Genomic DNA, 26,284 nt, shown 5'->3' with positions numbered 1-26,284 from the left:
AGCTGCATTCGCCGCCAGCGGCAACAACGTACTATCCCCTTCTAACTTGGTCAGTTCTTGTCTCATTGCTTGTTTAAAACGGGGATCGATGGCATAATCTGTAAATTCGGTACCATCCCCTCCATCCAGCTTTACATGCCCTGCCCCTGCATCATGCATGCGTACGAGCCATGTGTCTACTGGCTCATTTCGCCCTTGTGCATAACGTGATCTAAATCCTTCTCTTTCTTGTGCAGTTTAATCTTCAAAAACATCTCCCCTCATAACATTACCATGTGCGTCAGTAAAAAGTCTGCGGCGCATCACGGGTTTAGCCTGTAAAGGCAGAGGATCAATTACCGACCCTGCATAGGGTCCGTCATCATCCTCATAATCATCATCCCAAATGTTACCATCCCATTTTTCAGGATCCCACTCATGGACGTTAACTGCGGCTACAAACGCTTTGATCTTCGCAACATCCGGTCTGCGCTTCTTTTTCGCATTCACCTTGGCTATGCAAAAGGCTGCCTTTTCCGCCATCCCCTCGGCTCTCTGTACCCGCGGCAATAATACAGCTACCTGGGATTCGGCCATTGAGGCCCGCCCTAACGCATCCGCCAAGTCCATTTGCATTTTCTTAATCTCCCTTTCTTTTTCATCTATCAGACTGTCCAGATTTTTAACCGCAGTTAGCAAAACCCACCCTCGCGTCTGCAAGCCCGTTATGGGTTCCTTTGCAGACACCTGACATTTCTTAAGCGTGGCTAGTACATTCACTGGTGTTGGGGGATCCAAGCTCTGCCAATATTGTGCTAATCCTCCCCCCACATCTCAATTCTCTGGCGCAGTCTTCCCATACTGTTTCTTCCCAGCCGGGGAGAGGTAAAGGAGCTGCGCCAGGGCTTTTATCCTTTTTCTTAAACATCTCTGATTTCCTTTGCCTCACTTAATAGTTAAATATTTTACCAGATTCCCCAAAATCCTGCAGCGACTACGCCAAAATGTTTTATTTTTGGGAAAATGGTTCCAAGGTTTTAAGAGAAAATAAGCAGGCAGGAATCAGAGAGGAAAGGTCCAATACTTCAATTGTTTACTTGTTCAAATATAGTATCAGTTACATACAATATAATAGTAATAAATATACAAATATAGGAATTGTACTATTGACTTACAGTAATACAGATATATGTAAATTATACTATTGACTTACAGTAATACAGATATATGAATTATACTATACTTACAGTAATATCAAAAGACCCAGAGCCATCATCCTAGACCAGTAGACTGAGGGAGCCCGCGTGTCAGTCTCGTCAGAGGATCAACTCGTGAGCCTGGTCCAATACCGGGCGGTGTGCACGTTCCCCACGGTTGAGCTTCCAAAGAAACTGAGGGCGGAACCTTCCCTTATATACTAATTGAGTGTCCTTGCCCAAAACGGCTTACGTGTAAGCAGTGTATACAGAAGTGATCAGTTTCTGCACACCTCTTCCCACGGGACATTTATGGTTTTATCTCTACTAAGCCTAAAACAATCCTTCTTAGAGACATCAAAACAACTTACAGAAAAACATCTTGCATTAATTTAACCTTTTCCCTAAAACATTGTGAAACCCTCTATGAGAAACAGGTTTTTGCACATTCTTTCGCTATCATCCCAGACATTCCAATCTTTGTAGCTGGTTTTGCACTGAAGCGACCAACCCCCTCTTACTCCTTTATTTCATCCCTTCTCCTGTTACAGAGAAAACCTTTTTATTACAAATTTTCGCTATCATCCCAGACATTCCAATCTTTGTAGCTGGTTTTGCACTGAAGCGACCAACCCCCTCTTACTCCTTTATTTCATCCCTTCTCCTGTTACAGAGAAAACCTTTTTATTACAACATCGTTCTACAATTCAGCGCTATTTGCACAAAGAACATCTGTATGGCAGAGTGATGAGAAAGAAGCCCTTTCTGTACTCACACCACAAACAGAGTCACTTGTTGTATGCAAATGCTCATTTAGACAAGCCAGATTCATTTTGGAACAAAGTACTTTGGACTGATGAGACAAAAATTGAGTTATTTGGTTATAACAAAAAGCATTTTGCATGGTAGAAGAAGAACACCGCATTCCAAGAAAAACACCTGCTAGCTACTGTCAAATTTGGTGGAGGTTCCATCATGGTGTGGGGCTGTGTGGCTAGTTCAGGGGCTGGGGCCTTTGTTAAAGTCGAGGGTCGGTTGAATTCAACCCAATTTCAACAAATTCTTCAGGATAATGTTCAAGCATTAGTCACAAAATGGAAGTTACGCAGGGGTTGGATATTCCAACAAGACAATGACCCAAAACACAGTTCGACAAAGGCATTTCATGCAAAGGGAGAAGTACAATGTTCTGGAATGGCCGTCACAGTCCCCTGAATATCATTGAAAGTCTATGGAATGATTTGAAGCAGGCTGTCCATGCATCGGCAGCCATCAAATTTAACTGAACTGGAGAGATTTTGTATGGAAGAATGGTCAAAAATACCTCCATCCAGAATCCAGACACTCATCAAAGGCTATAGGAGGCGTCTAGAGGCCGTTATATTTGCAAAAGGAGGCTCAACTAAGTATTGATGTAATATCTCTGTTGGGGTGCCCAAATTTATGCACCTGTCTAATTTTATTATGATGCATATTTTCTGTTAATCCAATGAACTTAATGTCACTGCTGAAATACTACTGTTTCCATAAGGCATTTCATATATTAAAAGGAAGTTGCTACTTTGAAAACTTAGCCAATGACAAACAAAAATCTAAACAATTAAGAGGGGTTCCCAAACTTTTTCATATGACTGTATGCGTGTGTATGTGTCGTACTCTATCCCAATTTCTTGTACTTTGGTTAAATTCTAGAGATAAAGCACCCTTGTTTTGTTATATCTGTGTCTTTTGTGAAAGTGTTTATTTGATATCTGGACTTCAGTCTTCACACATTATACATTTCATGTCAGCATTTTGCCAATTATTAGTAGAACATGAAAAAAGTTTCTGTCCTAGTTATGTGTTCAACATTTCTTGCCTCGCATTTTCTGTCATCCTACATTTACACAGATCATTGTAGACACGGAACACACTTGAAATGTATGTTTTCCAAATAACAAAATATCATTTACCCTATACAATTCAAGGCACCTCACACCCAGATAAAGAGACATGAGCTGGGAAACATTTGTGTACAACTAAAGCTGCTTTGGTTGGGGATGGGATAGCAGGCTGCCTGCTGCCGGTGTTGATCGACACATTTGCAAAACAAAAAACACTGATGAGGAGGTGCGAAGGAATTTAAGGTGGCCTGGCATTAATAGTTTTTTCGTAGGCTTCAGGGATTCTATTGTTAAAAGATTGGCCTAAAAAAGTAATCTATGGCAAGCAAGTCCAAAATCACAATCTAATATAAAAACAAACTAATCCAGAACCAGAAAATTAATGCTTATGATGAACACTGCCACTGTTTGAACCACTGCTGAGATTATCTCTTTCACCTCATAAAGACTGAGAGTGGCACTCTCTTCTGAAGTCTGCAGACACTGAGTTCAATTGATTGTTACAGTGCACTATAGTTAAATTCTCTATTGTTAGTGCAGTTTTTTAAGAGAAATTTCACTTATAATTCTGCTGTGTGCAATAAGGTACATAACAGGCTGAATATTCTAATTTCTTTCATATTGTGATGCTTTTCACCAGTTCATAGAACCTTGTGTCAACTTCTTGTGTCCCTACACCTCTCAACAGTTATATTCTTTTGAAGTTTTCCAGTTGTGTGTTTTCTCTTCAAAAGACAGTAGGATTCCATCGCCTTCCTTCTACAAATTCTTAACTCACAATGAACTGACCATTGCCCCGTAAGCACAAGCTGTGGGACACATAGTGTAAGTCCAGCTACATAAACTCTTCCTTTGCTGGCCTTGAGCATACAAACATACCCTGGTCGAGAAACAGTATTACTCAAGCCAGTTACTGGGGCTGGCTTTTCACTGAAGTTATCTCTCTCACTTTAGGGAGGGATATTTTACCTTCTCTGAGCCAGTAATCAACCTATTGGAAATCACTCAGCTGACAATGTACAGTATATTATCCAAAAACTGAATAATGGAAAACAATAAGTAGCAAATACAGTGATCCCTCGCTATATCGCGCTTCACCTTTCGCGGCTTCACTCCATCGCGGATTTTATATGTAAGCATATTTAAATATATATCGCGGATTTTTCGCTGCTTCGCGGGTTTCTGCGGACAATGGGTCTTTTAATTTCTGGTACATGCTTCCTCAGTTGGTTTGCCCAGTTGATTTCATACAAGGGATGCTATTGGCAGATGGCTGAGAAGCTACCCAACTTACTTTCTCTCTCTCTCTCTCTCTTGCGCTGACGTAGGGGGGTGTGAGCAGGGGGGCTGTTCGCACACCTAGACGATAGGGATGTTGCTACCTTCTGTGTGCAGCTGCTTCCTGAAGGACATGCTGCACGGTGCTTCGCATACTTAAAAGCTCAAAGGGCACGTATTGATTTTTGACTTTGTTTTTCTCTGGCTCTCTCTCTCTCCCGGCTCCTGACGGAGGGGGTGTGAGCTGCCGCCTTCAACAGCTTTGTACCGGCGGTGCTTCGCATACTTAAAAGCCAAACAGCCCTATTGATTTTTTTTTTGACTGCTTGCTTTGTTCTCTCTCTCTCTCCTGATGCGCACTCCTTTGAAGAGGAAGATATGTTTGCATTCTTTTAATTGTGAGACAGAACTGTCATCTCTGTCTTGTCATGGAGCACAGTTTAAACTTTGAAAAAGAGACAAATGTTTGTTTGCAGTGTTTGAATAACGTTCCTGTCTCTCTACAACCTCCTGTGTTTCTGCGCAAATCTGTGACCCAAGCATGACAATCTAAAAATAACCATATAAACATATGGTTTCTACTTCGCGGATTTTCTTATTTCGCAGGTGGCTCTGGAACGCAACCCCCGCGATGGAGGAGGGATTACTGTAATGCCATTTGGGGGCATTGCTATTTTCTTTTTTAATTGGTTATTAAAATGCCAGATGCTCTATATATGTACTGCTTTCTGCTCCTATATCTTGAGAACGTCTAATTCTTTTAGAAATTTTGAAAAAAGGTAATGCATTGAATTTGGATATGTTGATTTTTTTTACAGACAGTAGCTTTTTCTCAGCTCTGTTGTTATTGATAGACATTTGTATGGTTGTTACTTTTAACTTATGCATTTTTGCAGTTACCGACAGGGATGATTCAAGACCAGATGATGCAACATTTGATATTATCACAGAGGAAGAGGTCAGCATAATTCAGAGTGATTCTATGTCACCAGCTTCAGATGACATACTGAATGACCAGGCAGATCTCTTTCCACAGTCATCAAATGAACTGTGAGTACATTGAAGATGTTTAAAATAGTATACATTATTGTATTTTCTTATTCCACGTGTCTTGTTAAGGGTCACAAACACTTGGGATGCCACTCCATGGCAAGGTGCATGTCCATGCAATCACAAGCACCTTCTTATAGGGCAGTTTGGAGATACCAGCCTATTACTGGATTAGAGGAGAAAGGAAGCCAACAGAAATACAGAGAAAACACACGTATACTACATGGATAGCTGTTGGTTTTCTACAGTTTAGATAAAAGAGCAATACTCCAAAGTAGTATACGACTGTCACTTATGTTCCGCTTTAATTTTTTTTCAGTTAACTCCTGCGTAGCAATGGACATGAGTAGAAAAAAAATGAGCAGTAGTTTTTAAAAAAACAAAACTCCTCGAGAAAACAAAAAGGAATTCGCTCAGGTACCTAGAATAATACTTTTTATAGAGTCCATGGTGAAAAAGAGCCAAAAGCCACAAAGAATTTCTTGCTTCAAAAACCTAGGGGTATCCCTTCTATGTTTAAATACAGAGGTGGCAATTAAAGAATCACCCTTTATGAATCGATTAATTACATAATGCCTCAAGAGGCACAGTGTTACTCTCTATCTCTTATCATGTTAGCAATGGACAATATGAGATGCCCTATACAAAAATTGTTCACTGATCATTCTTTTGCATGATGAAAAATGTTTGTATTTTGAAATAATGTTCCTTGCGATGAGTTGTTTTTTGAAACAGTGCTGTATAAAATAAGCACTGATTGCTTGCATGAAGGTTAAGAAATCTACAGGAGACTGCTAGCATGGCATGAAATGAGTGAAAGCTGCTTTTGAAATTTTAGATGTCAGCCTGATGTTACTGGTAAGACAGATTTTTTTTGCACTCAAGTAAACAAAACATTTGCCTTATCATTACTAAGCTGTAGAAAAAATGTGCACTTCCAGTTTTAATATCATTTAGTCTGTTTTTGTTTTCAGTCATCAGTTGTTTTCTGTGTAAAGAGAGATGTACATGATATTCTGAGGTTGCAGTGGAAAATAATATAATTGTCCAGAATAATGTGATTTGTGGGTAACATTTACATAAAAAAATGGTCCAAGAATAGAACCATGAAGAAAAACTTATTTAATATTTATAGGGGAACAGAAAGTTATGTTTTAGCTCTGTTAGTAGCACGTCAACTTTATGTAAATTAACAAATGTTGTGGAACCACTGTCAGAGAATGCAACTAACACATTGCAACAAGGAGAGCTCACTCTGGCATCTCACCACACCTGTAATAATATTTGTCTTTATTATATACTACTCATTTAAGCCTATTTCGTATGACACTGGCCTTCCTTTCTACTTCACCTAAGACTGCCCCCGAAACTGTTCTTCTGATGTTAGAGTAATTTCATGGTCTGAAAAAAAACTTTTAGACCTCAACTTTGGCTATGGGGCCTCTAAACCATAGCTCTAACATGAGGTTCCCGCAACCTCAATCCCCAGTTAGTACTGACAGTACCTTTCTAGGTTTTTAAGTAAGTTCGCTTCCCTGCCCCTCGCTCTAAATGGGACAATGTAATACCACTCATCTAGGTCAAGGACTACGTGCTATGACTTCATAGCTTGAAGAAAAACTAATGACCTCTTCAGCTGTCTTAAAGGGCTATTTCTTTTGTTTTCTAGTTAATAACCTTGTCTATCTCCTATTGGCCTGAAACTCATGTCTCTTTGCCAAAGTTCCCGTCTCTCTCTGAAATGTTACCTTAAGAGTATAATACCTGAAGACATATTTCTACTGCTTCTAGCTCTACGTCTCTGACGGTTTTTGGGTGCCAAGGTGCTCTCTGACAGCCAGAGCCAGACCTACTTCACCCTTCTCCCGTTGGGGTGCTTTGGGACACTTTGATAATTTATAGCATATACATGAATGCATGATGTCAAACAGGGAACTCACAAATCAATCTCTGCAGTCATGTACATAACACTGCACTTATATTTTAATGAAATCAATGATCACAACATATTCCCAGGTACAGTATCCTCAGTTACCCATCCATCCATGTATTTTAAAAGTAGCTTAATCCATACTCCTATAGTCCTATACTCTTTGTATCTATCTCAGACCTTGCTAAGCTTCTTCCCTTATCATTCCCATGTTCTAAATAGCTACTCCTTTCTTACTGGGCTAGCCCTTACATAGCCTGAATTTATGTTTCACAGCACCTCAGTGTGTTCTTGCTTAATTTATATACATTTCCTTTTATTTTTATTATCCTCTGTTTCATGTTGATCAGAGACAACATCAGATCAGTACTTAGAGTGTCAAGGTAACAAAGTGGTAAGAAATTATTCCTCACTTTTCCTTAGTCCTGTGTTTGAATCCTGGCCTTGGAACTTCATTTCTGAAGTTCTCACATTCTGCCATTGTCTTTGTGGGTATTTCTTCTGTATGTTTTGTTGTTTTTTCAATATTATGATTTCTGTATTGGCAACTCTTAAACGTTCCCCATGTGAGTAAGTGTTCTGTGTACTAGAGTGTACCTTGGTGTTTTTTCCAGGATTGGTTTCTGCCTTCTACCTGACAAACTCTGGCCCAATAGACCCTATGCAGAGTTAAACATGGGTGGATGTACTTGGCCTTTTATTGACAAATGTTGCATCAGTTGCTTCTGTCTGTATACCATTATTACTTACTAAAGAACAGTTACTGTTTAAAAAAATACATTATTTTATGTATTAAGTGAAACTGAAGATTATTTGTATTTGTATTTGATAGAACAACAATCTCATTTACAGATATGATGTGTGCCACATATGCTGATGCACAGAACCTAAGATTTAATCACATTAACAAATGATTCCTTTCAAAATTCTGCCACAGCAGTACAACAGGCATGGGTTAACTTATAATGTATATATCATAAATAGTATTGCAAAAAATGGGCAAGAGAATTAGAAAATTGAAATAACTACCAAACAGATATAGGAGATACAACATTAAGAGTTAAAGGGCCATAGTGTAAAATTGCAGCTTTGGTTGTTTCAATGGGCAAGTTTCTTTTAAAATTGGAATTGCCTTAAACTGGTGGAAATTAACTGTTGAGTTTTACAGTAATGTGTCAAGGGAACTGAGTAGAAGTGAAGAAAATGGACAACAGACAAGAAAAACTGCAAAGAGAAACAACTTTGCTACCAATTGGGCTAACACACTACTTGCTTAGCCCCAAAATATTTGTAGTTGCTAAGCTCTGCAGTTAGATATGATGGTTTCTTCTAGTTTTCAGTCCAATAGATTTCTGAGTATGTGGTCAAGTCAGGAATTTATCTCGGCAAATTTGCCTAAACAATAAGCAGGATTTTGGGAGAAGAAAGAAGGAATTATGCAGGTTTTATATCAATTTTAAACACACACACATATAAATATACAGTATATATATACAGTAAAACCCCATAGCACGAACGTACCTATATATGTACAACACGCAGCATGACCGGTTTTTCATGGCCAAAAATACATCAGAACACGACCAAAGAAGTAAACATGTTCCGATCACATGGGCGCCTACCGCATTGTAAACAAAGCCTTAAAACATTAAGTATGGCATTGGTCAGTGCTTTGTAAACAACATTTCTTACTGTGCCCGTGATATTACTGTTATTTAGTGATTATTTTGTACTTTTTACTAAATAATAATGGGTCCAAAGAAAGCTAGAGAAGTAAGCACAAAACCAAAGAAGATATAACGAGCAATAACAATAGAAATGAAGAAAGAAATGATTGAAAAATATGAGAGAGGTATATGGGTGACTGGTCTTGCATAGCTTCGTATGGCATGAGTAAATCTACTATATCTATGATTTTGAAAAACAAAGAGGAAATTAAAGAAGCTGAAGTTTCTAAGAGTATGTCACATGTACTCCCTAAAAACAGACCACCAGCAATTGATGAAGTTGAAAGATTATTGTTACTTTGGATAACTGAATGACAGTGTGCTGGTGATAGCCTATCGAAGGCTATTATTTGTGAAAAGGTTAGGGCAATACATGCTGATATTGCGAATGATTATCTTTCAGGGAGTGCTGATAGGGAATTTAGGGCTAGTAGGGGTTGGTTTGATAGATTTAAGAAAAGAACTAAAATTCTTAGTGTATCTAGGCATGGAGAAGCATCTAGTGCTGATAAAAGGGCTGCTGAAACCTATGTAGAAAAGTTTGAAAGACTCTTATCTCCCAATGGATTTTATTCCCATCAAGTTTTTAACTGTGACGAAACTGGGCCATTTTGGAAAAAAATGCCCACGAGGACCTACATAACAAAAGAAGAAATAAAAAATGCTAGGGCTCAAGCCAATGAAGGACAGGCTGATTTTATTGCTATGTGCAATATCATAATATAGACTTGTACAATGGTTTTCTTCAGAAAATTATTAAAACGCAGGCAGAGGTAAACAACTATGGATATGTTTGTAAAGGGACTGAAGCCCAATGAGCCTGAAGCAGGTGGCAGTGCTATGCTTATTCTTACGTAAGTCTCTTCCATGTCATTCTCTTGCAGTGTACATTTTTTCTTTATTCATGTGTTTTTCCATATATATATATATCCATCCATTATCCAACCCGCTATATCCTAACACATGGTCACAGGGGTCTGCTGGAGCCTAACCCAGACAACACAGGATGCAAGGTAGGAAACAAACCATGGGCAGGGTGCCAGCCCACTGCAGGGCGCACACACACACCAAGCACACACTGGGGACAATTTAGAATCGCCAATGCACCTAACCTGCATGTGTTTGGACTGTGGGAGGAAACTGGAGCACCCAGGGGAAACCCACGCAGACACGGGGAGAACATGCAAACTCCACGCAGGGAGGACCCGGGAAGCGAACCTAATTGCGAGGCAGCAGCGCTACCACTGCGCCACCGTGACGCCCTATATATATATATATATATATATATATATATACAGTAAATATATATATATATATATATATATATATATATATATATATATATATACACACACACACAGTATATCTATTTCTATTATAAGAACAAAGTAATCTTCCCCAGCCAAAGATGGTGCAGGCTTCAACACGTGAAAGTGGCTTTTCTCATCATTCTGGTTCTTTCACAGTCTTATCTAGGGACTATGAAACCTGAAGGAATGCCTTTGTTGGCCAAAGCGGTTTAGGTAGAATGCAACATTAAAACTACTGAGAGGTGAATTGAATAACATTGATTATCTTGTTACAGTGTCACCTGTCATGGTGTGTGATATATGATTCAGAAAGTGAACTGTCAATTAGTTCTTCAAGTTAAGATGGGCAAAGATAATGGTCTGAGTGACTTTGGCAAGAGCCAAATTGTGATGGCTAGACCACTGGCTCAGAGGATCTCCAAAACAGCAAGTCTTGTGGGGGTGTTTCCAGTATTCAGCAATTAGTACTTACCAAAACTGGTCCAAGAAAGTACAATCGTTGAACCAATGACAAAATATTTTAAGTGCCCAAGGCTCCCTGATGTGCAAGGTGAGCAAAGGCTAGTCCGTCTGGCCAGATCTGACAGAAGAACTACTGTATCAGAAAGTGCTGAAAAAAATTCATTTGAAAGTACCCATGTTGACCCCTGTCTACCACAGAAAGCACCTGAAATGGACATGTGACTGTTAGAGTTGGACCACAAAAACAATTGAAAAAGCTGGCCTGGCCTGATGAGTCACAATTTCTTTTAGATCATATGGATGACTGGGTGAGTGCCCATTGTTTATCTGGGGAAGCGATAGCAACAGAATGCATTATGGGAGAAAGGCAACCTGGCAAAGGCAGTATGATGTTCTGGGCAGTGTTCTGCTGGAAAATCTTGGGTCCTGGTATTCTTTTGGATATTACTTTGACACATACCACATATGTAAAGATTGTTGCAGATTCACAACGGGACAATTTAAACCTAACATCAAGCATTTATGGAAGCGCAAGCAAAACCAGAATACTCAGACCAAAATTTCACTTATATCATAATGAGAACATTCAAACTGCACACAGATAATGACTGGGAGTCTGATTTAAACCATGGGATGTTGGATATGTGACCTGCTGTCTTTATCTTATGTGAAAATAGCATACAGATTTACAGTGTTAGTTTTTACACTTGTCAGAGAGGAAATTGGTAAAAATTGCAGCACCACTACAAGTTCACTGCAAGCTTATATAATATTTAGATCCCCACAGAATTCACATTTTCTTACCAAGAATATATTACCGGTACAGAATGAACGATTAATGAGGCAGCTGCATTAGAGATCTTATGCTTTGGCTACAATTTTCACAATATACAAATTTAAACATTATACACATAAAGAGAGTAGACAGTGTCCAGCATTACTATGAAAAACTGTTCTGTTTGTTTAAATAATAAAATACAATGCAAAAACAATACTGATGTTTTAGACAAGGCCACAAACATGGTAGTAACCTATAGTTTCCATAAATTACATGCTAAACCAGTGTACAGTGCATCTGGAAAGTATTCACAGCACTTTTCCCACATTTTGTTATGTTACAGCTTTATTCCAAAATGGATTAAATTCATTTTTTTCCTCAGAATTCTACACACAACACCCCATAATGACAACATGATTGAGATGTTTCTGCAGCTTAATTGAAGTCCACCTGTGGTAAATTCAGTTGATTGGACATGATTTGGAAAGGCACACACCTGTCTATATAAAGTCCCACAGTTGACAGTTCATGTCAGTTCAGCACAAACCAAGCATGAAGTCAAAGGAATTGTCTGTAGACCTCCAAGACAGGATTGTCTCGAGGCACAAATCGGGGGAAGGTTACAGAAAAATTTCTGCTGCTTTGAAGGTCCCAATGAGCACAGTGGCCTCCATCATCCGTAAGTGGAAGAAGTTCGAAACCACCAGGACTCTTCCTAGAGCTGGCTGGCCATCTAAACTGAGCGATCGGGAGAGAAGGGCCTTAGTCAGGGAGGTGAACAAGAAACCGAAGGTCACTTTGTCACAGCTCCAGAGGTCCTTTGTGGAGAGAGGATAACCTTCCAGAAGGACAACCATCTCTGCAGCAATCCACCAATCAGGCCTGTATGGTTGAGTGGCCAGACGGAAGCCATTCCTTAGTAAAAGGCACATGGCAGCCCCCCTGGAGTTTGCCAAAAGGCACCTGAAGGACTCTCAGACCATGAGAAAGAAAATTCTCTGGTCTGATGAGACAAAGATTGAACTCTTTGGTGTGAATGCGAGGCGTCACGTTTGGAGGAAACCAGGCACCACTCATCACCAGGCCAATACCATCCCTACAATGAAGCTTGATATTTGTAACGTCTAATATGTCTTATTTTCTCTTATTTTGTCTAATATATTGGGTAATACGAGTGTAATGCTGACTAAAGGGTGTTATTTCATGTCTAGAGGGCTCTAATAATGTAAACAGGTTTTCTATACTTTAACTGCGAAAGTATTTGATTTAATAATAAAGAATCCTACTTCGGGACAATTCATTTATCGCGGTAGAGTCTGGAACGGATTAACCGTGATGAACGAGGGTTCACTGTATAACCTTTTGCATACTGACTTCAGACCACTTATTTAAAAGAAATCCACAACAATTTAGAACTCACTTCAATACATTGTCCTGAGCGAGGACAGGGAGGGCAGATCTTACTCCATTATGGCACAAACCACACATACTCAATCAGGGGCACATGGGAATTGCTAAACAGCCTTAATTGCATGTCATTAATATGTGGGAGAAACCAGAAGTACCCAAGGGAGAACCTGTTTTGGAGCAGATCAGAGGTAAAAAACTTCACGCAAAGAGTAAATGGTGAGCAGTTTCTTAGGCTGGGGCAGTACAGTAATTGTTAGCTTTGAGTAAAATGTAGACATTAGTGATATTACAGAGAGCTGTCATTTAATGTATGTTTATTTCTTTACAACAATACATGTAGAGCTTTTTGAGTATATCTCATTATCACTGCTCATATGTGCCCTGTACGTTTAATGTAATTACTCCATATGTTATCATTAGTATCTGAAATAAAGACAGTCCTTCCTTGTTCTGTGCTTTCAGTATTTTTCTCCCAGCCAGCTTTAAACTGTTTATGCTCTTAATATCATCAAAGTTTTCATAAGAAATGGGTGGGTAATTGAATGCTTTAAACTGATAATGGTTATGCCACTTTTTTGCTTAGATTTATTAAGTCATAGCCTTTACTTTTACTCCCTTTATCCTGCTTAAACTTTGACAGAAAAGGAAAACCTAAAAGGCATAAAACCTTGATTTTGTCAAAGTTGTAAGCCATGAAAGTGACAGTGGAAGAACAAGTACCAGAACTCTCTGGAGTATGTGGCCATTGTTCTAAGAGTTGAAAAATAGACATGAATCATATCAGTTGACTTTCTTAGGTCTGGAATAATCAAATGTTCTGCTTTACATAAAGGCACCAGGTTGTATATTTATACACTAACATTCAATGGACAGGTACGGTTCTGTATGTGGCAAAGAAATTATTAACATGCATTGTACAGTACTGTTGAATTGGATCATCTAATAAACAGATTTTGGAGTTCTTTCAGACAAAGATAGTTTTTTATTTGACCTTTAATGTTGTATTAATAAACAAAAAAAGATGTGAAAAGGACAAAATAAATAAGAACAGCTTTACTAAATTCAATACAATAAAAACACACAGTACGTGAATCAAAATAATCACAAAACAACCTACTTTTTCTTTATTAACACCCAGGTATTTGAGGTTCAAGTTAAAAAACTTAACCTTCCCTAATTTCTCTTATAAATCTTGTATTCATTTTCAGCTTTAATTAACTGTAAAGTGCTTAAATTTGTAAATTGCTTAAGTTAAATCATGCAGGCTACAGGATACTGCTACAGTCATAACAGAGTAATATTGTTGAGGAGGTAGATTAACTTGTAATCCTGTAGTCCCAAAACATGCTGTTTCTAACTAAGTGAATGTGAGCTTGGGTAAAACAGATTCTTTTTGTTGGTCCCTTGTTTCCTGGTTTATTTAAGATATTGTTGTTGACTAAATTTCTTTGGAAGAATCACTGTGCTTTTCAGCTTTTTTTAGAGTCTTCCCATTTTTTGCAAATGATGGAGTAATTTTTATAACCCTTTTCCTAAATTTTTTCCACAATAAGGCATAAAGAAAAGGATGTATACAACTGGAAAAAGCTGCAAGTAGGAAGGTGATTTCATCCCAGGTTGTAGAAATTGTTATAATTTCCATAAAAATACAAATATGATAAGGAGCCTCAAGTAGCAAAAAGACAGATATTAGACCAAGAACTGTTTTGTAGACACGTCTTTTTTGTAAAATAGATGTACTCCTCACTTTAAAGAGAATTGCAACATAGCAGAAAAGAATAGCAATTAATGGTATAAAAAATGGAAATGTTACCTGTAATACTAATATCATGTAATACTCTTGTTTAGTTAGTAGGTCCAAAGAAATGTTGCATTGAGTAGTAGCATTAGTTGTTTCTTCCTCATAAACAAAATAATCAGGAATACCAATCAGAAGGGATAATAGCCAGATGATTGGAAGCATGACTTTTATGTAAGTTGGTACTGCATTCTTCCTTATAGGGCAGCTGGATGATTTTACAGTTGCAAAGTACTGGTCACATGCAATGCAGGCCACAGTAAACATGCTGGATGTGAAGACTGTTTCATTTAACAAAGAAATGATTTTACACATAGCTTCACCAAATATCCATTTATCAATGAGGCTAGTTAAATAGAATAAGCAAGTAAATGCTAATAAAAGGTCAGAAACTGACAGGTTTATTAAATAGGCATCCATCGTGCACAATGGTTTCCTTGAACATGTGTATACTGCAAGAACAAATGCATTTCCGAGAAATCCCACAACAAGAATGATAAAGTGCATTATAACAAGCAAAACCCAGTATTCTTTAGAATTGTCTTCAGGAGAATTGGTGATATTCATTGGAGCAGTGTTTCAGATTCCTATGGAGACAGTGGTGAGGTTAATGTAAGTATGAACTTCTTGAATAACTAAGTATTAGACAAAGTTAATATAAACAAAACTTCTTGAATAACTAAGTATTAGACAAAGTTAATATAAACAAACATTTAGCAGAAAGAGCTATTATCTATTTCCTCCAATATAAATGTTTTATTATATTAGTTATCTTTTTGTAACGGAAACAATATCTTATTTATATTTTTACAAATAAAAAATGTGAGTTTTGTGCCATAATGTCAATTATGCATATGTTCAATAAATTTAATGTTTTATTGAACATTTTCATGTAAACATGCGTACATGAAATACATGTAGACAATAGATTTTAAATCAGCCATGATGCAAAATAATAATAAAAATAGTATTATTTAGCATAATACCAAATTTACTATATTTTTATTTAAAATCATTCCGAAGTTCTACCACTTCAGAATAAGAAAAGTAAGACAAACTGAAACTGAAATCAAGAAACGGAAGACATAATTACTTACAATACGTATTGTAGTATTGCAGAGTGTTTCAAGTTAACTGCTCTGTTGTGCCACTATGTTAAATTCTTAACAACTTATAAAGCAGTCAGTGAATGCCACAAAATTCTTAGACACACCCTGATTTTCAAAATGATAGTCATATTTCTTATAAAGACTTTCTTGCATATCACTCAGGAAATGACTATATGGGAATTTCTTGAAACTTTAGAGTTTATATACATGTGACTAGATGAGTAGGCCCTTTTAGTATATTGTCATATGCCTCAGTCTGTTTGTTCTGAGAGTTTTTATGGTGTACCAAATTTAGTAAGTGGTTTACTATTTGTAAAATGCTGAGTTCATTTTTGTAATTATTTTCAAAGTGATGAGTTATCCATTTTATGTTTTTTGAAGTTTAAATACTGATTGTTTGTCATTTATAATGGGAATGTATTATTTTCTGTTTCAGAAGTTACTGCTGAACTAAGAAGAATAGGTCTACTGAGTACTGTTTTCAAAAACAATCATATCCTAATTTTTACTTCTGTGGTTTACTTCCTGGTTAGATTTTTCCATCTTCTAAATCTAGAGAGGAGATCATCATGCTTCTAATGGAACCATTTCTAATTCAGTAATTGGCAATAGATTGACTTGAAAGTAAAACTTAGATTGGTCATTCAAATACAGTATATTAGTAAAAATATTCTAACACACATTGCATTACAGTTGCTGCTGTGAATTCAATGCATAATATTAGCAAGATTGTTTTCAGTTATTTTGCATTATTTTTACAACATACTGTATTTGATTGTCTCTTGATTGTCTTTATCACAGCAGGTTCCAGGGATCTTGCTTTGCTTTGACTTTATGAATGCTTTTTTTTTTTTTTTTGCTTTTTCAAAGTGTTACTTGCTAAGCCTCTTCTTTTACTTCCTATTTTATTGGTCTTTTGATGCCACTATACTCATTTAGGAAATCATTTTTTAATGTAATAATGCAAATTATTGTTAAACGGCCTTGGTCTTCATCCACAGCTTATATTGCTTCTTCATTTATATTTCATTTGTCTCTCCAGCTCATACTGTTTTGTACACAACCACATTTAGGGTGGCACAATGGCTCAGCAGTAGCACTGCTGCCTCACAGTAAGAAGACCAGGGTTTGCATCCAGGGCCCTCCCTATGTGGAATTAGCATGTTCTCCCTGTGTCTGCATGGTGGCTGCGGTTTCTTTCCAAAGACATGCAGGTTAGATAGATAGATAGATAGATAGATAGATAGATAGATAGATAGATAGATAGATAGATAGATAGATAGATAGATAGATAGATAGATAGATAGATAGATAGATAGATAGATAGATAGATAGATAGATACTTTATGGATTGGCGACACTAAATTGGCCCTAGGGTGTGGTTGGAGTGTGGCTGTGTGTCTTCGCCCTGTGATGTTCTGGGATAGACTGTTGTAACCCCTGAGATTAAGTGGATTAGAAAATGACTGACTGACAACAACATTTATAGTTTTAAGTTTCATTCTTAGTAAATTACAAAATAATATGTAAATAGAATGGTCTAGCTAGCTTTCTTGTTAATATTTTTCTTTATTCTTGTGAAATATTTTGCTTAATTTGTCTTTGTTCTGCTTTGCAGTTGACAAGGCATTGTAGCGAACAGTTTCAATATGTAGCCAAAACTGTAATCTTAACATAAACTAAAATTGTAACACAATAGAGAAGAAGCCTTATTTTTTATTTGTGTAACATTTTTCCTGAATTTTTTTATGTTGTTCTTTCACTAAAGTTTTAAAATGAACTTTGTTGGACACTAGATTTTTCTTTTGATATGTGTTTGACTCGATGCTTTATGCTACATTGCCAACTCAAAGTTATAATAATTCTTCCCAGATTTTCACACTGTCCTTGTCTGTTAGTCCTACAATGACATATTCCCTAATATTATTTTTATGATTAATTTGTGTATATTTTTTGTGGAAGTCAGTAGTTCTTCCTTTCAGTTTAAGGCTGTGTTTGACAGAGTCTTATGTACATGTTTTGTCTTTGGTAACTACCCAGGTATTTGAAATGTTTAAATTTAACCATTTTATTTTCAGATCTCCTTCATTAGTGACTCTGGTCAATTCTGTCCATGAAGTTTTATGAACCTTCTGTTGTACTTGCAACAACATCCTGATCAGGAGAGGGTTTATCCATGTGCATTATGCTCTACTTTTATATCTTTTAAATCATATTTGGCCTGAACCAACATTACCTATGATCAAATCAAGAAAGTAATAGGGACTAAGGAAACCTCTGTCTCACTCCTCCATTTTGAAATTTTGGTGTCATTTTTCCTCCATTTTGACATTGTCCTATTGTCCAGTCAATGCAGAATCCAGATTCCTAAAAACTACATTGATTTTTGAGGTGCTATGTTTTCTGTAGTCTTTTTTGAATATCAGTATTATTATGGTCTTCATATTACAGGAAAGATTAAATGACTAGGTTGATCCCAGTGCTGTGAGGTGTGAGTTATCAAGAGACATTGAAAAAGTTTTTCAGTTTACACAAATGGAAGTTAAGGGGTGAAGCATTTGAATTTTTTAAAATTATGAAAGCAATTAGTACAGTTAATCCTTGGTTTTCATTTAAATTAAGACTTTCGAAACAAGCATGGGGATGTAAATGGAAACTTGTTAGGGATAGAATTCTCACAAATGTTATAATTTTCCCTTCATACAGAGATCCATAGACATGTGGAATAAATTACCAAGTAGTTTGATGGAGATCTTTCTAAATTAAAAGAAAATACTGAATGGGATTGGTGAGCTAAGGAATGTACTTTAGTACAACATCCTAAATGGTCCAAGGCCAGAATGAAACCTGAACCAGGGTCCAACCCAACACTTGGCATATAGAAGCATACACCAAAACTCATTAACATTGGACCAAGCTATTGTCACCTGCTCAAACATTTGAACAGTGTTGATCCATTAAATTCTTCAAGTTTAGTGCTAAATATAATTTAGCTGCTTTACACCTTAGTAGGACTCCGATTAAGAAACTCATCTGTAAATCTTACATTCATGATGTTTTTCTTTTGTGCTGTTACACACTAATTTTAAAAGAAATACAAATGCTACATCAAATATATACAAATAAAGTAGATTTTTTTCTGGTATATAGTTTAATCAGGTGGTACGGTGGCGCAGTGAGTAGTGCTTCTTCCTCGCATTAAGGAGACTTGGGTTAGTTTTCCGGGTCCTCCCTGCATGGAGTTTGCATGTTCTCCCCGTGTCTGTGTGGGTTTCCTCCCACAGTCCAAAGACATGCAGGTTAGGTGCATTGGCGGTTCTAAATTGTTCCTAGTGTGTGTGTGGGGGTGTGTGTGTTTGTGTGTGTGTGTCCTGCAGTGGGCTGGTGCCCTGCCCGGGGTTTGTTTCCTCCCTTGCGCCCTGTGTTGGCTGGGATTAGCTCCAGCAGAACCCCGTTACCCTGTAGTTAGGATATAGTGGGTTGGATAATGGATGGATGGATGGATATAGTTTATTCAAGCAAATTGCATATACAGTGTGTTCAGTTCGATAAAGAATTTGATAAATTAGTCGTTAAAATTTGTTTAAAAAATCCCCTTTGCCTTTTTAAAAATTTTTTTGTCTTTATTCTGGCTTTTATCAGAATATCTTTATTGTCATTGTAACAAATACAACGTAATTAGGTGCAGTCCCTGCGGTGTCAAAATATAAATAAATATAATTAAAAAGGATAAGAAGAAATAAGGTAGAACACAAACATTCAACATAAGACCTTAATTGCACATGAACACTATTGCACAAGATGTCATCTATTGCACTGCTGCATTGGAGGTGATTAGGTGGCATTCAGTGCCCTAATAGCAACAGGGTAGAAACTGTTATTCAGTCTATTAGTCTTTGTTTTGATGCTCCTATATCTTTTGCCTGATGGCAACTGTTGGAACATGTCATGAGCGGGGTGTGAGGAATCTTTTAAGATATTGTCTGCTTTCCTGAGGCAGCGAGAGCTGTGCAGTTCATCCAGAGAGGGTAAAGAGCAGCCGATGATCTGCTGGGCAGTGTTTACGATCCACTGAAGTGTTTTCCTCTGCGCTGTTGTGCTGCTGGAAAACCACACGCAGAGGCAGTAGCACAGGATACTCTCAATAGAGCAGCAATAGAAGGAAACCAGCAGTTTTTGGTGGATGTTATTTTTCCTGAGGACTCTCAGGAAATAAAGTCTCTGCTAAGCCTTCTTCGCCAGCTCAGCTGTGTTCACACCCCAGGACAGGTCTTACATGATGTGGACTCCAAGGAAGCGGAAGTCTGAAACCCTCTCCACACAGTCCCCTCCGATGTAGAGTGGTTTGATGTACGTTTTCTTTTTCACGAAGTCCACAACAAGCTCCTTGGTCTTAATTGTGTTCAGGAGCAGGTTGTTGTCAGTGCACCATGCTGTCAGCCGCTCCACTTCGTCCCTGTAGGCGGATTCATCCTCCCCAGAGATGTGCCCCACCACAGTGGTGTTGTCTGCAAATTTAATGATGGTGTTGCTGTGGTGGGCAGGGGCGCAGTCATGTGTGTACTGCATGAAGAACAGGGGGTTCAGCACACAGCCCTGAGGAGAGCTGGTGCTGATGGCAATGGAGATGTGAGGGCCCACCCTAACCCTTTGTGTGCGGTCTGTCAGGAAGTCTTTAATCCATATACAGGTGGAATATGGGAGTCCCAGGGCTAGCAGCTTGCACACCAATCTGTGAGGGAGGATGGTGTTAAAAGCAGAAATGATTTGACTCCGGACCAGTCTCTCAAAACACTTCATCAACACCGGGGTGAGCGCTACTGGCCGATAGTCATTCAGGCAGGTTATGGGTGATTTTTTTGGTAAAGGGTGTAAGATGGAGGATTTCAGACAGGGAGGAACTGAGGCCTGGGACAGTGACAGGTTTTAAAGAACTTTGTAAAGACCCCAGCCAGCTGCTCTGCACAGCTCCTCAACACACGTCCAGGGACACTGCCGGGACCTGCTGCCTTCCTAGGATTGACAGCCTGGAACAAGTGTTTCACCTCATGTACCTCCACCCTAAGGGAGGACGTGATGTTGTAGTGAGTTGCTGCATCTAAGCATTTTGGGCAGCCGTTTTGAATTGGGTTCAGATCTCAGGCATGTTGTTCTTGCGAGCATGTTAGGTTGATTTGATGCCTGACTCTAAATTGTCTTTTGTGTTAATATTCTTGCATGCCTAATTGTGCCCTAAAGGTAATCTAATGATCAGCCCGTATTGGTTCTGCCTTGTGCCCAGGTCAGATCAGGCTCCAACTTCCTGCAAATTTAGATAAAGGAGATTCACTAAATGTATGTATAGATTGATGTTTTACATAATTTTACATAATAGCCACTACATTGCAACATATAGAAAATGAGGGCTACATTATTATAAAGAAGAGATTGTTTTATAGGAAACTAGGGGACTCCGTCCCATGCTCCCTTCGCTCACCAACCCCCGAGTTTGGTCCTGTGGAAATACAATTTAAACTGGTTTTTTTTCATGGGAATTGTTACATATGTATTATGTTCACTTTTTATTTTAGAATTTCAAACAATATTTGGAATGAACTGTTCTTCAAAATCACATTGAATTTTGATTCCTTGTTTGGTCTTACCGCATGATAATACAACGTATAACTGGCCATGAGTGAATATCGTTTTTCAAATGTTTATCCTTGTGATTTGTTAATTGTCATTGCAAAAGCTATTCTCATGGGAAACTGTAAACGTTTTATTACGAATGGCATATTCCCATTTCAAGTTCATTCAATAAAAATAAGACTTTCTGATAAAACAAATCTACTTATGAAAGTGGGAATATCCAGAGCCGATGTAGCCGGTGGCATTGTTCTCAAGAAGCTATGGATTTCTGGCCATTGTGGATTGCACATCATTGTAATAAAGAAATCTGGCCGACCGATAGTTGTGGTTGCATCATGATATAGTGTTGCAATGCTCTTGGACTACCTTGATATGATGATGGTAATATTACTGCTTTACCTATTTTGAATTTGTCCGACCTATTAATATTTGAATTGTGAATGTGATCAATGAGACCATGCATATGTTTCGTTCTAAGTTTAGCTTGATTCGATTTAATAAAGAAGAGATGATTAGGTGCGACTTTTACCCGAAATATTGTGTGGCTGTTTCATATTGTATGACCATCCTGTTTGGCCATCTGGGAACAGCAAAGGAAAGAGTACAGGGTCGGCATGTGGCAATTCCTCACATGTGGGTTTATTATAAATGCGACTGTGATCTTTCGGATTCATATAGACATCCAGGATAATTTCTTTGTCCTTGTTTTGTTGATAACTTTTGTGTAAAGTGCGATACTTTTGGACGTATGGATTTGTATCCATTATTGGCTGTACAATTTCTATTACATCGGATCTTATAACTCTTTTGATTCTATGTTGCATCGCTTCTCCGTGATCATAAATATACACCTGACCAAATTGTGGTTTTTTCAAAATTAAACTTATCGTAGCAGTAATTGTTGCGGTAACACAGATTCTCATAGCATATGGTACTTTTCCCTGATGGCAACACGAATTAGATGATCTACAAGTCTCCGACGTAAACTGTACAGCGTTACAATATCTACATACTGCCGACATATCACCTATGTCAATATATTCAATCTCTTTTTGCTGTTCCGTTATTTCACCTAGTACCCTAAGTTCTTGTCTATAAGCCGGACTCATGTATTAGCCGGAGACCAAAAATCATACGAATTTTTAAAATAAAATCGTATCATAGATAAGCCGGACTCATGGATAAGCCGAACGTACTATAACCTATAACTAATAGAAGGGAGGGAGGTCAGTGGTCTCACTCGCGCCCATTTAATTTCTTTAAGGGGGGAGAGAGTGTGAGATATTGCCGTCTCTCTCACTCCCCGCATGGCGCGGTTGGAGCGGCCGGAGCGCGTTCTTTCTGCTCTGGGCGTCGCCGAGTCAACACGAGCGCGTAGCAGTCATTTAAATTGTGATTTTATATGTAAGCATATTTAAATATATATCGCGGATTTCTGCGGACAATGGGTCTTTTAATTTCTGGTACATGCTTCCTCAGTTGGTTTGCCCAGTTGATTTCATACAAGGGACGCTATTGGCAGATGGCTGAGAAGCTAGATTGCTTACTTTTCTGTCTGTCTTGCGCTGACTATCTGTGATCCTGACGTATGGGGATTGAGCAGGGGGGCTGTTTGCACACCTAGACGATACGGACGCTCGTCTAAAAATGCTGAAAGATTATCTTCACGTTGCTATCTTTTGTAAAGCTGATTCCTGAAAAGACATGCTGCACAGTGCTTCGCATACTTAAAAGCTCGAAGGGCACGTATTGATTTTTGACTGAAAAACAAACTCTCCCTCTCTCTCTCTTTGTCTGCTCCTGACGGAGGGGGTGTGAGCTGCCACCTTCAACAGCTTTGTGCCGCGGTGCTTCGCATACTTAAAAGCCAAACAGACATATTGATTTGTTTGCTTCACTCCTTTGAAGAGGAAGATATGTTTGCATTCTTTTAATTGTGAGACTGAACTGTCATCTCTGTCTTGTCATGGAGCACAGTTTAAACTTTTGAAAAAGAGACAAATGTTTGTTTGCAGTGTTTGAATAACGTTCCTGTCTCTCTACAACCTCCTGTGTTTCTGCGCAAATCTGTGACCCAAGCATGACAATATAAAAATAACCATATAAACATATGGTTTCTACTTCGCGGATATTCTTATTTCGCGGGTGGCTCTGGAACGCAACCCCCGCGATGGATGTATAAGCCGGACTTATGTATAAGCCGATATTCTATTTTTTCATTTTCACAACTTTTTTCCTTAGATAAGCCGCGGCTTATTGACAAGAACTTAGGGTAATAATTTCCGTTTGTTTGCGCGAATGCGATCTGTACTCTCTGTTGTTTGACACCTTCGAATTGTAGTACTGTCGTATTTTTTAACCTGCTCTGTGTGTGTATCACACAAAGGTTATTTTTTGAGCCTTTCGAATTCTACTGCTGTTATAATCTGTAACCTGCTCTGCATGTGTATGTTTGGACGTGCCTGTTATTTCTGACCCCTGTTATTTCACCTAGTAATAATTTCTGTTTGTTTGCACGAATGCAATCTGTACTCTTTGTTGTTTGACTCCTTTGAATTGTAGTACTGTCATATTTTTTAACTTGTTCTGCATGTGTATTGCGCCAAGGTTTGTTTGGAGCCTTTCGAATTCCACTGCTGTCATAATCTGTAACATGCTCTGCATGTGTTGTAAAAATGAATAGACTCAATACACTTATAAAGGTTTGGGGAAGCTACCCATGTATTATTCCGGGCTGCAAAAGGCTTTTAAATAGTACAGAGATGTTCTAAGTACAGAGTCCAAAACAGAACTGCCGGGGTTTTGCAAAGATGGCGGCTTTAAGGGATCAGACAGGACGTGACGTAAGGGAACCAGAAGTGATGGTTCTTCTGATGTCAGATTGTGTGCTGGAAGTGATATTATTCTGGGCGCCAGAACCGGACGTGACATTGTTCTGGGCGCCGGAACTGGAAGTGACGTCATCCGCTCTGAATCAGACAGGTTTTCCTGTGGCTGTGCTGCAGAGATAACAGGAGAAGGTTTAGTGCACCCCACCACCCCCTGGCCTTTGCTTGGTCCATATAATGTTCTCCTATTCGCACATGTGTGACAGTGTATGTTTGGACCTGCATTTGTCTTTTATTTCTGAGCCTGTTTGGACCTGCAAGGTTTTCAATTCCACTTGTTCCAGGCTGATTATTACTTTCCTTGCCTAGGTCACCATCTCACAGGAACATGCTTCCAATGGATGTCAGTATGACGTTACTGTGGATAGAGAAGGGAACAAAACTGTCCTCTCTGTTCACCAACAGAAAAGCAATTAATATATTTAGCAGTCCCCATCATTATCATTATAGAAACATATTATTTGATGCTGCAAAAGAAAAATTAGCTATTGGGAAATACCAGATAATTCATAATGTGTGTTGAGGTAAGTTGTATGTATGAGGAAACATTATGGTCATTATAGATTCTCAAAAGAGTGATTAAGACAGCTACAAAATTTATTAAGCAGCAGATGTTAATGGCTCAGAATAATAAACATTGCTTTTAAACTTACATTAATTGTAATTAATGTTTATATGTTTTTATCTAATGTTTATTGTACCATCAGTAGACTGATTTTAGCCTACCACACAGCCTTAGCAAGAATGTGTGATGACCACTAAAAAGTCAGTATTATGTTATTGGTCATAAGCAAGAATCACACCTTTAAAATCATCCAGTAGTATTTTGTTTTTATGTCCAAAGTGATTTAAAGCACAACATAACTATTAAAGGGAGAAGAAAGGATTTGTTTGTAAATAAAGTTTGGAAAGAAAGCATTTGAACTTGTGAAGAGGAAAACAAAAAAGCTTAATGATACAGGAAAAAGTAGTCAAAAACAAGACGATTGGCAAGGGACATTTTGCACAGATTGGATGCAATTATACTGCAATTTTCCACATTATTAAATGAAAACAACATCACCTCATGTTGTATAATACCTGTTTTACAACAGTGAAAGATAGTAGTAATTGTTTTTATGTTTATCTGAAATATTCATCTGTCTTTTCATTCACTAAAACTTGTCCAGGATAGGTTTCTGCCTTGTGCCTGATTCTGCCTAGACAGGCTATAGCTCCAAATGAAATTACACAGGTTCTGAAGATGACTGCCACTTTTTATTAATTTATTACTGTAGTTTTAATTAAATATGTAGGTTTATATTTCCATGTTACTGTACTTTGTCTTTTTTGTCTTATTAATTAAAAATTTTAAGTTCTCAAAGTTGTCTGGGTGAAGACCAATATATGAAGTAAATTTAACTGAATTGCTTCTAGTATTTAAATGAGTGTAGTAGTTGCCTGTTGTACAAGTCTGAAAAACTAACTTGAAATAATATTATTTTCTATAGCACTCAGAATGAGAATCTGTTTAAGTATAACAGTGATTTTTTACATGTGGCATCTAATCTATAGAAAGTAAAAGTGCAATTTTAAAAATAGCCAAGAACAAGTTTGTACAATGATATTTGATCTGAATGGGTCAGCCAAAGCAGTAGCCAGGAAATGCTTGTAAAATGTTATTTTAGATTAAATATATCAAGGGAAATGAAAGGCTTAAATCATTCATGTGAAAACAATGCACATATCCTGTAAACGTTTTGAAAATGTTGATATGGTTGCGACTCAAAATAGCCACTAAGTGGTATTAGAAATGCAAATAATAAAAATAAGAGCAAAATAATGGTCTTAACAATGTAAATTAAGAGGGTTCTGTGTT

At 37.9% G+C, this 26,284-nt stretch overlaps 2 protein-coding genes across 3 annotated transcripts in view; one reads left to right on the top strand and one right to left on the bottom strand.

Annotated features, from left to right (window-relative positions):
- The window catches only part of fyco1a (FYVE and coiled-coil domain autophagy adaptor 1a), a 600,194-nt gene that overhangs the window by 147,651 nt on the left and 426,259 nt on the right, over nucleotides 1-26,284 (top strand). For both annotated transcript variants that reach the window (XR_007935327.1, XM_028804043.2), the window contains exon 15: nucleotides 5,233-5,386. Coding sequence is in view for 1 of the 2 variants with exons in the window: in XM_028804043.2 (XP_028659876.2) it covers nucleotides 5,233-5,386 (154 nt within the window). In the remaining variant the exon portion in view is untranslated. The remainder of the gene's footprint in view (nucleotides 1-5,232; nucleotides 5,387-26,284) is intronic.
- On the bottom strand, nucleotides 13,643-16,006 carry LOC114653629 (C-X-C chemokine receptor type 2-like). Its single transcript, XM_028804047.2, has 2 exons — nucleotides 15,899-16,006; nucleotides 13,643-15,388 (listed from the first exon to the last, which is right to left on the bottom strand). Exon 2 carries the CDS (start codon nucleotides 15,366-15,368, stop codon nucleotides 14,442-14,444), a length of 927 nt encoding a protein of 308 aa, XP_028659880.1. The 5' UTR covers nucleotides 15,369-15,388; nucleotides 15,899-16,006; the 3' UTR covers nucleotides 13,643-14,441.

This window comes from Erpetoichthys calabaricus, chromosome 6 (assembly GCF_900747795.2).
Source record: "Erpetoichthys calabaricus chromosome 6, fErpCal1.3, whole genome shotgun sequence".
In the NCBI taxonomy this organism is placed as follows: Eukaryota; Metazoa; Chordata; class Cladistia; order Polypteriformes; family Polypteridae; genus Erpetoichthys; species Erpetoichthys calabaricus.
This window is presented reverse-complemented; position numbering and strand designations above follow the sequence as displayed.